General features: G+C 49.1%; 4 protein-coding genes across 4 annotated transcripts; all 4 read right to left on the reverse strand.

Annotated features, from left to right (window-relative positions):
- Positions 1-201: 201 nt before the first annotated feature.
- On the reverse strand, positions 202-1,118 carry HER10_EVM0007559 (uncharacterized protein; the record flags this gene model as incomplete). The annotated part of the gene is made up of 2 exons (XM_035477112.1): positions 202-222; positions 525-1,118. 2 exons carry the CDS (start codon positions 1,116-1,118, stop codon positions 202-204), a joined length of 615 nt encoding a protein of 204 aa, XP_035331600.1.
- A 1,514-nt stretch (positions 1,119-2,632) lies between these two features.
- HER10_EVM0003191 (uncharacterized protein) lies at positions 2,633-4,316 on the reverse strand (the record flags this gene model as incomplete). Its single annotated transcript, XM_035472875.1, has 2 exons — positions 2,633-3,569; positions 3,619-4,316. The coding sequence occupies 2 exons, from the start codon at positions 4,314-4,316 to the stop codon at positions 2,633-2,635; spliced, it is 1,635 nt and encodes a 544-aa protein (XP_035331333.1).
- Positions 4,317-6,914: 2,598 nt separating this feature from the next.
- Positions 6,915-8,754, reverse strand: HER10_EVM0009078 (cytochrome P450; the record flags this gene model as incomplete). Its single annotated transcript, XM_035478577.1, has 5 exons — positions 6,915-7,336; positions 7,398-8,006; positions 8,064-8,132; positions 8,194-8,296; positions 8,365-8,754. The coding sequence occupies 5 exons, from the start codon at positions 8,752-8,754 to the stop codon at positions 6,915-6,917; spliced, it is 1,593 nt and encodes a 530-aa protein (XP_035331706.1).
- Positions 8,755-9,501: 747 nt separating this feature from the next.
- HER10_EVM0006061 (uncharacterized protein) lies at positions 9,502-11,181 on the reverse strand (the record flags this gene model as incomplete). The annotated part of the gene is made up of 3 exons (XM_035475658.1): positions 9,502-10,387; positions 10,440-10,892; positions 10,976-11,181. The coding sequence occupies 3 exons, from the start codon at positions 11,179-11,181 to the stop codon at positions 9,502-9,504; spliced, it is 1,545 nt and encodes a 514-aa protein (XP_035331510.1).
- Between the last annotated feature and the right edge of the window lie 274 nt (positions 11,182-11,455).

Consider the following 11,455-nt stretch of genomic DNA (forward strand, 5'->3'; position numbering starts at 1 on the left):
GGCTGCTCAACAACCCTCCACACGGATCAACCAGTACATTGAAATACAATTGGTAAACTTGATGCACATCAGGTCACGCAGCCGGCGTCATCTTCACACGCAGCTTATTCTTTTCGAAGAATCCATACCACTTTTGATCAAGCCAATCCATCTCCTTGTTTTCCAGCTCGATGTCAAAGTTCCACAAAATTGAAGCGATGATCAGTCGAACTTCGTGATAAGCTAGACTAGTTTCAGTCAGCATTCAAAGTCGAAGAGACTAAAGATATGATCTAGGGTCAAATACCTCTTTCCGAGACAATTCCTAGGCCCGTAGAGAAAAGGCTGGAAAATCTCCTTGTTGTCGTCGGAAAATTCAGATGAAGGGTTTGTAAGCCAACGCTCTGGCATAAACTCCATTGGAAAACTGAAGTGTTTTGCAGAATGATATGCTGCCATATGAGGTATTCCTACCGTGGTCTGCCACTTCGTCAGCAGTTGCGTCTCCATATACGGTGCGGATACACGCCACATCGAACACTCACCCCCTCAGGAACCCATTGACCGCAGATATTCGCCCCGCAGACTCGCTTCACGCGCCCCAGTGCACCGGCAACAGGAGGATAGAGCCTCATAGCCTCGTCGATGCAGGCTTGGAGGTACTTCAAACCTTGGAGCTTGGAAATCGTAAGCTCGTCTCTTTTCAGGCTGCGAATCTCCTTGAGCAGAATCTTCATCTTGCTTTCGTTTTTGCAGAGGAAGTAAGTCAAGCCACTTAGAAGACTTGCCGTTGTCTCAGATCCTGCGATGAGGAACTCGTACGAACTAGAGTACATCTCTTCTCGAGTTATGTTGTCCTGCTCCGCGTTACGCTCAACTAAGCTCCAGATATCGCCCCTGTCGGTGCCTTGCTCCAGGCGTTCGTCAACCCGCTTTACGGCGAAGTTGATGTGCTCATCTCTCATTGCCTTTATTCTCTTGGGTATCAAACGCGTGAAGAACGTCTCGAGAATTGGGTATGCACGAAGGAGTAAAGTGTATCCCGAGTACTTCAGTGATTCCTCGATAACCGAAACCCAGGGCACGAAGCTCTCACCACTGAGCATCCCCAAGGGTTTTCCAAAGGTCAAGTCCGCCATAATATCGAAGGTTGTAAAAGTGTACAGACGAGTCACTTCCACCGACTTGTCTCCCTGACACGTGGCCACCCGGTGCACCTGGTGGATTTTTTCAACCAGCATATCCACATAGCCTCGAATGAGGTCTTGCTGTCCACGAAGTGCTTTGTCTGAGAACGCATGGCTGAATATCCGCCGTTGGCGCCTGTGCCCTGAGTCGTTGGCGCGGATCAGGCCCCGAACATTAGGCGCAATATCTGGTCCATACATCACCAAGTCCTTTTCGAAGAGGTCTTGCCCGGACTTGTGGAAGCCATGAATATCCTTCCATGCCCGGTGATCAATGTAGCTGAGCTCATCTGGTCCAATCCGGACAATAAGGCCATATTGATCATGGAGCCGTTTGGGAGCGATGGCACCATCCCCTATGACTGTGAAATAGAGTCGATAAAGCTTTGTTGCTGCTGCGAGTTTCAGTCCGGCATAATGGCGAAGAGGATGAAAGTAGATGCGATAGATTATGACTGCAAAGCGATGAATGGAGAACTAGGGGCTGGGGTTAAAACTGATGTGATGGCCGCGGCCGAGGTCGTTGTGAGCGACGTACTAAGATGGCTACAGCAAGCGTGGCTTGTGCGACTGTCAAGTGTGAATGAAACATATTTAAGGGTAGCAAACCCGTGCTGGTGGAAGGGAATTGCATGGCTAATGAATTCTTGGAAGAGTCGACACACACTGTGAATGGTAATTGGAGAACACATTCCGAAGTGAAAGTTGTTGTTAAGTACTGGCGAAACGGCACGGCAAAAATACGGCAATGAGCCCGAAACCGAGCCCGAGTATGAAGTGGGTATCATCTTCCAAAGTCGTATCTAAAACTGTATGTTTTACCTGACCCTGGACTTCCCACGGGGCAGGTGAAGGCCAAGTCTCTTTCCAATACCTTGGCGCAGTTTTGACTCGCCGTGTAATATGTACGATACCTGTACACGATGTGAAATATCGTCCTGTATCCAGAGCCCGGTTTGACCCCTTGGGTCTCTCTATTATCCACAACTTTAATAATTCTTGTGCCTTTCGTTTGTTGCTAATCGTAGGCATACTAACCACTCATTATTGTCCAATGGAAATCCTTCTCCATTCGTTCGTGGAGCAAACATTTCAAAGCCCGATATCCTAATGCATTGATGTATTGACATCGGTACGTGGCATAGGTCCCTGATCACAAAACATGGTCGGGCTTCGCATCAATGTTGCTCGCCTGAGACTCTGGAAGTTGTTTAGCCGCTCAAAGCTCTCTAAGTGAGTTTGAGTAGACTGTAGTGAGAAGACGTGCTAGAGGAGCGTACAATTGTTGTGGCCCAAAATCGTGACATATGCAGACTTACTATTGGCTTGAAGAGCAGGGCTTAGTGCCGGCAGAGAAGCAAGGAAGACATTGCCAATATGTAAGTTGCGACTGTATCTGAGTAAGGACACTTTTCCAGAGCACGAAGTTTGCAATCTACTCTCACTGCTCATTCGCTATTGAACCTTTAATATTCCAGCTTCCATTCGACGTGTTCCCAACCCTCTCGTCTTCTAAACGTGGCTTTCACTTGCTTCTTTGGCGGAGGTACACTTTGGCCTGTGAGGTTTGCGATGGGGCACTCAGGAACAGTGAGACCATCGCAGTCAAAACCTGTGACCAATGCCGCGAGAAGGGTTATGTTCTCGTTGATGGCAAAATTGCGACCAGGGCACAGGTGTTTGCCGCCACCAAAAGGCCAAAAAGCCATCTTCTGCGTGATACCGCTTGACCCCGACATGCGTACTTGGTGCTCGAGCCATCGTTCAGGCGCAAACTCATTTGGGTCCCTTTCGCCCCACGCTTCTGGGATGCGGTGTCCAACACCGGCGGGAATATGACAAATGCCTCCCGCACGCAGCAGAGTCCCGTCAGGAAGTGTCGTGTCATCAACAACGTGCCGTGTTGCTGTATTGGAATCGAAGAGACGCAAGGTCTCACGATGTGCCGCATTGATGTAGGGGCAGATGTTGGAATCGGTCACCTGAGAGGCATGAATTGTTGCGACTACTTTTATCGCAGGTCCACTGGGCCTAGTGATCTCTTCCTTTCCGAGAGTCACCAGCGGCTTAACCTCTTCTCTGACTTTGGACAGAATTTCCGGTCGAGACATGACGCTGACTAAAAACCAAAAGAACATTGGGGCGCTATTGGTTGTTGCGGCTACCACCATGCCTACCTCAAGTCGGCCCAGGTCAGTGTCGCTGAGGCCAGATTTGCGAATAATGCGTGCCCGCAGCTTCGTGAACTCTGCGACGTCTGGTGGAAATGACGGCTCGTCAGGGAACTGCTCGAAATATTTGACGAGAACGCCTTGAAGTCGCTCTCGAGCAGAATTGCCAGCTGGTGCTATCCACTCAGGCTTTATATTAGGGAAAAGATAGGTCAATGCATCATCAAATGTCCTATAATCTGTTAAGATTGAAAACTGTACGAGGCCTTGAGTTAACGCACCAGATATCATCCACCAGACGAGCGTCATGTCTAAATGGGTTTGTTTTTTTGCCGTAAAGCGAATCTGTCGCGGCCACGGCGATGCGATTTCTGAGAAAGTGATACAAGTGCTGGATCTCCTGCTGATGCTCAGGCCCGGCTGCCAGTGCATTGAGATCATCAGTAAACGCCGCAAGTGCCGTGATCGTCATACGTCGCATGGGTTCTGGTGCAGTTGCTGTTGATACCGTCGTGGAGAAGGCATGGAGAAGTGTGCCGTCCACGAAAAGCTCTTTTGCTTTTGCGCTGAGTCTGACCAGACCATCGCTCGCCTGGACGACGAAAGGGTCAAAGGAAAGAAGACGATTGCGGAGAGCTGCCTGTGCCAGAGAGGGAGAGGCAATTAGATAGACCTTTTGGCCAAAGATGCTGAGCGTGGCTGTCGAAAGCTTGCCCTGAGAAGACTCATACATCTCTAGATAGTACTTGCCGCCCTTGTAGAGCATGTTGACCAGGTGTCCCACAACAGGTATCGTCGGCTTCAGGAGTGGCGGCTCCCTCGGATCCAAGCTGGGCGTGGAGATTCTGCTGATTGCCAGGGCGATAAGCGGAAAGAGCGCGAGAACAACATAGCTGAGGATCCGAACATGAGCAGAATCGTGAAACTGTGTTGGCTGTCCCTGGTCTGTGGTAGAGGTGTTGATGAGTGAGTCGGGCATCATCAAAGTCACCAGTGATTAGATATACAAACGATCTAGGAAGGTAAACAACGATAATTGAGAGGAGTGTCTGTCAAGCAGAAAGAACTTGTGACGAGTACGTCTCTGAGTGAGGAATGAGCAGGTTAGATAGGGTACAATTTTCTGAAATCGGGTAACAATGCTATCGCCAAGCTGATTTTCCTGTTACAAAAGCATTGGGTAATCCATCATGCGATTTGCAAACATCGTACCCATCTGCTCAGCAGAAGATTCGGTTTCGCGTTCGGCGAGGTGACCTTAGTCATATTGCGCCGGAGCTCAGATTTCGTGATACCCGTGTCTAACTTGAACTCCGCGCGCGTTCTAGTCATTGCCTCACTTCAGGTCAGATTGAGTTTGCGGATGCTTGGCTATAAAGTCCACAACTGCGGCTAGCTGTTGCCGTGTTTTTTCTTAATATATCTCGTTTCCGACATGGATCAGCGCAAGGTGGCTCTGACTCGAATCGACTGGCATCTAGGTGTGACTGGGGTAAGTCAAACCCCCCACTTCCCGGCACCCCCCTGTTTCTGGCACCCACAAAAACGCGAAAATCCACCACAACGCAATGCCCACCCCCAACCTCCTTTTATCACAACATTTTCAATTCGAGTCCAAATGGGCTCATTTTTTGCACATACCTTCTTCTATATCTAATGCCTCAATATACCGAAGATCAGCTTCGTCAGGCTCTCGAGGACATCTCAAACGGCAAGAGTCAAAAGAGAGCCTCATTGGAGTATGGGATACCACGATCAACCCTCCAACTACGTCTCCAAGGTGGTCAGACTAGGAAAGTGGCTTTGCTGACTGGCAGAGGCTGTCTCCTGACCAGGAGAGTGCTGGCACAATGGGTTCGCATTCAGGCTTCGCTGGGCCTCACCAACGCACCAACAGGTGAAGGAATTCGCAGAGCGAGTTCTGGCTGCTGCTGGGGATACCAAACCATTAGGAAAAGGCTGGATCTATGCCTTCGTGAGAAGGAACCCTATCATTAAGGTTCAGAGAAGTCGTTCCATCGATTCTAGACGCGTTAATGGGGCATCTACTGAGGTCATTAGGAACTGGTTTAAGTTCCTTGCTATCCCTGAGATCAGGACATCAAACCAGCCAACAGATATAATATGGATGAGACTGGCATCCTCGAGGGTCAGGAGCTAATGGGTTAGTGCTGGGCATGGCTGAGACGACGTCTGTTCGCAGAAACAACCTGGGTCGAGGGCATGGGTCTCTATCATTGAGTGTATCTCAGCCTTGGGTGGGCACTTCGTCCTCTTATCATTTTCAAGGGAAGACGGTCCAACAACAGTGGTTTCCATTACATCTGGTTCCATACGATGGGTGGGAGTTTACAGCAACAGATAATGGCTGGACTACAGACTTAACTGCCATTGAATGGTTAGAAGGTGTTTATCCCACAGACTATGCCCGAGGCTGAGGGCGAGGCTCGACTGTTGATTGTGGATGGGCATGGGAGTCATACGACGACAGACTTCATGTGGAATTGCTATATTAACAATATCCATTTACTGTTCTTACCACCACACTCCTCTCATGTCCTCCAGCCACTTGACCAGTCTGTCTTCAGCCCTGTTAAGTCAGCCTATCGGAAGGAGCTCGGTTACTTGTCTCAATGGAACGACTCTACCATTATAGGTAAAGGAACTTCCTGGACTGTTACCAGAAGGCTCGACTTGCTGGTCTATCAGTCTCGAACATCAGAAGTGGTTGGAAGTGGACTGGTCTACACCCTGTAGCGATGGTTAAGCCCCTGATGAACCCTATGGTATTACCTGAGCCTTCTGCTAAGCCCACCACACCCAAACCAACCAGTCGGGGCAAAAGCGATGCCATAATGGTCAACAAACTACCCCTGTTGAGCCATGGGATTCTGCTTCCTCTGCAGTGGTCTGGTCGACACCCAGGAAGCTGGCAGAGCTCAGCGGTCAACTGCACTATACACCCAACTCGACAATGATACCAGCACTCAACGGCTGCTGTTCAGGAAGGTGAAAAAAGGCTTCACAGAGCAGGCCTGGCAACTGGCAGCTGCCCAGCAGCAGCTGGCTCACCTGAGGGCTCAAGTTACCAACGCTGCAGTTAGGAAGAGGAAGACTGTTCAGATCGATCCCAACACGAAGTTTGCGAACATCAGGGATATCCATCGGGCTCAAATCGAAGCGGGTGAAAAGGAGGTTATTACGGCTGAATCCAGCGACTCTGAATGCCCTAGTGAGGCTGGCAGTTGTATTGTAGTGGGTGTGGTTGAGGATCAATAGTTAATAGTAATGAGGAGGTTGGGTTGTGATCCCATCGTTTTTGTGGGTGCCAGAAACAGGGGGGTGCCGGGAAGTGGGGGGTTTGACTTACCCAGTCAAATAGTCCGCGTACTTAGTTTTCAGACGTCCATTTTAGCGTCGCGTCGCGACGTGCGCTTCAATCTGGCCATGCGGATGGAAAATGCAAGGTTTTTGGGACTACTGTATTGGCGGCCATTTCTTAGATATGAGATACGAGGTTTAACATTGTGTGTGTGTATATGCAGAGAATGGTCCAATGTCTCATGCAGCTCGATAACTATGAACGCTGTCTCAATCGCATAGAGATCCTTGCCTTTGGATTGGCAACAAGTACTAAACCAAACTCAAGGGGCTTTTCGTTGGCTGAGACCGGTGCTAGCTTCCAGTCATATCTCCGCAAAATGTTTGAGAGCGCCATTTTGGATTCGTGTGCGGCGAAGAAGCGGCCAGCACACGCGTGCTTCCCGTAGCCAAACGCAAGATGATTCGGGCTTGTGCTCACAAGATGCGCCTGATTTGCAACCTTGCTATCACCACTCTCCCGCATGCGAACAAAACGATACCCATCAAATCTCTCGGGGTTTTCATGCACGTTTGGATCCCAGAGCTTGTCTGCAGACACGCCAATGACACTTCCCTTGGGTATTGTGTCGCCATTAGATAGAGTTGTGTCTTCCAAGACAAGCCTGTGCATGAACGCTATCAAGTGCGCGTTAGCTTTGAGTGCGTCGTCTAAGAAATCGTGACTGTTATAACTCACTCATGGCAAGGGGCTTCCGGCGCTGGCTCTCCTTCAGCACGCTATCAAGGAGCTTCATCTCGTGAAACGCCGCCTTGCTCCATCCCAATCTATCAACGGCGTCGTTGATCTCATCTCGTAACGGTTCGACGATTTCCGGAGTGGCTGCAACCTCAAGAATGGCTTGAGTGAGCAAGTCTGTGGTGGTGTGAATTGCGGCTTGTGACAAGATGAGTTGCGCAACAACAGGATCGTAATCGCTTGTCGTGTCTTTGGTGTCTTGTTCGAGCCACTCGATCACGTCGTTGAATGTTGGAATAGGCTTGCCAGACTTGATAGCCGCTTCTTTTACCAGGCGACGCCGCTCAATGGCAGCTATGATGATACTCCTCGCCTTGGTAACATGTCGGCGGAGCTTGATACAACATGGTAGTATCCAGTGAACTAATGGACGAAGCTTGGCCGGCCATAAACGAAGGATTTTGGCCGCAATGTAAGCATCGGTGGTGTATTCAGTGGTGACTTTTATCCAATCATCATTCCTCGTGATCTCTTCTCCTAGGAAGACGCGGGAGGAAAGACGTGCTACAAGCTTCAGGACATGCTCACGGAGATTTATCTCTGTCCAGTCTACTACAGATGTTAGACCAAGGTCATTGGCAGTATAGTTTTTTCATTCAGGCATACCTTTTGCATCTGGGAAGTGGTCTTTCAGTGCAGCCTCGCATTCCTCTACTAGAGCTCCTGTAACTTTATCTACGATGCCCAACGTTAGTCAAGGTACAATCATTTCGGCAGCAAATGAGCATCTTTATACCTAAAGAGTGTGTGAGATGCTTTCTGGCGATATCGCGACTTAGCGCCGCATCGGTTGTGCCTTCCCGGAAACCTTCGAACCCGGGGAACCGAGCATGGAAATTCTACAAATCCGAATCTCGAATTAGTTTGGGTTGAGAACTACGAGCGTGAAAGATGCCATCATACATACCTCAGTAATCACTTGAGGATAACTTAGCCGTGAGTCAGTCCGAATTTCATTCGCAAACTCTGAGGGAACCACTGTGATGACGCCTATATCGGTCAAGATGCGGAATGCTCGATTCAGCTTCAAGCCTTTGGACACTAGTTTTCTCGCATTGAACAAAAATGATAGCTGAACCAACAACCGAGGCTCCCAAAATCTGGGAGCGTTCACCATCGGAATGGTGTTTTTTCTTCTGAAGGCTCTGTAAAACGTCGACAACAAGAAAAGGCCAGCCACTATACTCAAGAAAGAGTATACATGGCTGACTCGGAAATAGCCCAGCGGTTGGTTGTAAAGTGTATTAGCTGATAACAACAACAGCGCAGTGGCCGAACTGCTGTCATTGACTGACATGATCACTGTGATAGACACAATGATGAACTGATGCTTGTGTGAAGTGAAAATGAAAAATGATGAGTTGCAGACGTACGCACAACGTTAGAGAAAGGGGATCTTGAAAATAGGAAAGGAGGTTGTGCGTTGTGACTGCCCTGGGTAGAGAAGACGCAGGCGACCGAGAAGAATCCGGATGACTGTTTACCCTAGTCCTACGATATCAAGAAAGCCGCGTGAGAGAGCGCAAAGCTGCAGACCACGGATCTCAAAATGGCCCTGTTCGTCGAGGACGGAAACATCCGAGAGCGAGAGCGACTTAATCGGCTTAGCTACGAAGAGTCAGTTTAGGTGAGCAGCTACCACGTTGTCAGTCCCCCCTCTGAACCGCTACCCACGGCTTCCACGGAGTTTCAGTCGATGGTATCATTTTAAGTTACTTGTAATGGTGTGGACTTTTGTTTCTTAGCCCGTTACTTTAAAGGGGCGGAGGCGCAGACTGGACATACTGTACTCTATATTAAGATTTTAAATTTCAGACAGGGATCAGGACACATAAGCTCGTATGGCAGAATTTGGCAAACGGATTGCTCACCCTGAGCGCTCGCTTGACATGGAGTCAACTTGATGCCTGGAGGCGGATCACTCAAGCTTGTACTGGGCGGTGAGATTATGACCGGGGTTCGCAGCGGAAATGCTCATTCTTCTAAGTCTTCTATATGCTTTGCGGAAGGAAAGAAAGAAAACAAAAGAATCCGATGTTCAAGACTACACTTTCAACGTCCCAGTGGAAAAGCGCCATTTCTGATGCTTGGTTTCCGGCCGTGTTCGGATATCCACCAAAACGTCCGAACTCGGCTTTTTCACCGACAGCATATTCGTATCGTCTTCTTTAGGTAAACCATTTGCGCCATCAGGGAAAGTTACGTCAAACGTAGAGAGAAACATCGCCGTGAATGTAATCATCTCGTCCACTGCAAGGTGCCTTCCGGGGCACAAAGTGCTGCCTCCTCCAAATGTCCGGTTTGCTGCTGGATGTACCTTGCTCGGCCTCAAGAACCTTTCCGGCTCGAATGCGCCGGCGTCAGCACCCCAAACATCTGGATTCGAGTGAATCGCCGTTGCCGCCATTTGGACTATGGCCCCTTTCTTCAGGACATATTCATCGCCTATTTCAACATCTTCGTGAACAAGAAAGGTGCCAGTCGAAGAACTGATGCATCGCAGGGTCTCATGGCAAATGGACATGAGAAGCGGGCAGCGTTTACGAATAGCGGCGACATCGAATGTGGAGAAGTCCTCATCATGTGCGCATGGCTGAATGATCAAAGAAAGCTCCAGGCGAACCTTTTCCAGCAGGTCTTTATCTCTGGCAATACGCAGGATGATCCAAAAGACAGCAGGTACTGTGTTGATCAGGAATCCGGTCATGAGGCCAAGACCATAACGAGCAATGAACTCAGTCCCTCTACTGTGGTCCAGTGCAAGCCTGCGTGTACGCCGAATCAATTCAGAGGCAGTATCTTCGGGAAATGAGTCGCCGAAGTATTCCAATAGAGCATCGACGATTTTTTGACGTGCCGCTGCTGGTTTCGCAGCCGTGATGGTGGGAAAAACACCCATCGTCAAAGCCTTGAGGCCATTCTCAAAGTCCCTGTGAAAAAAGTCAATAAAAATTCTGGTAAGGCAAAGCTATGGGACTATACCAAAATGCCTGCAGCAACTCTTTGTTGTTAGCAAAAGGGCCGTCTGGTCCGTGAAGGGCCTTTGCAGTCGACATTGCGAAGATCTCTTGGAGCCAACTCTGGAGAGCAATGGTTCTTGGGCCTTCGCTGATGCTGTTGACATGGTTTGCTAGGCCGTTGAAAATCTCGTCGTAAACCTCCTTCAGAGAGGTTGAACCCGGAGAGAGAAGTGAATGCTCCATCACGTGGGCTTCCTGTCTTAGCGAACCTTTTTGCAATGGGTTTCTCAGCAACTCCGAGAGGTCGGTCTGAGAAAAAGCAAATAGCTTGCCATAGACGATGGTGACGAAGGGAACATTTCCATCAACCTCTCTAGAGCGACGAGATATCAAGGCAATAAGTTCTGGTGAGTTGACGATGTACGTCTTCTGAGAGGCCAAATACACAGTCAGGATTGGAAGTTTGGTTGATGATCTGCTTGTCAAGTCAACAATTTGTCGTGAAAAACATACTTTAACAAGATCGAGTGTTTTAGTGCCCCATCTGTACTCACTTACCTTAGATGGATGTAATATGACACTCCATATCTCAGAAGCCCAAGTATATGACCTATGAACGGGACCGAAGTCTTAACCAGAGGAGGCTCTTTTGGTCCTGGTCTAAGGGTCAAATGTTCAACCAAGCGTAAAAGAAGAAATGCTGCTGTAGGGAGAAAAGCTAGAGCAACTAGCAAACGGCTCAGCTCAGTAACGTCTATCATCATGATGGATACGTCTTCAGCCTGGTAAAGCAACGAGTATGGCGTAGGATTGGAGAGTAAGGAGCTATAACACTGAGATCGCAGACCTTCCGCGGTACATTCATGATTCTATTTACATCTTCCCTTCGGACTCGGTTCGACAATGTGGAACTCGTAGGCTTCTAGCTGTCCATATGTTGCTCTCAACATCTATGCATAAGTCGAAATGACTAGTGTAGCCGTCTGTGTGTGGTCATGGATTATAATGCCCGTATCCTTGCCAGGGGTCGGTCCCTCA

Source organism: Colletotrichum scovillei (assembly GCF_011075155.1).
Source record: "Colletotrichum scovillei strain TJNH1 chromosome Unknown Contig00007, whole genome shotgun sequence".
NCBI lineage: Eukaryota > Fungi > Ascomycota > Sordariomycetes > Glomerellales > Glomerellaceae > Colletotrichum > Colletotrichum scovillei.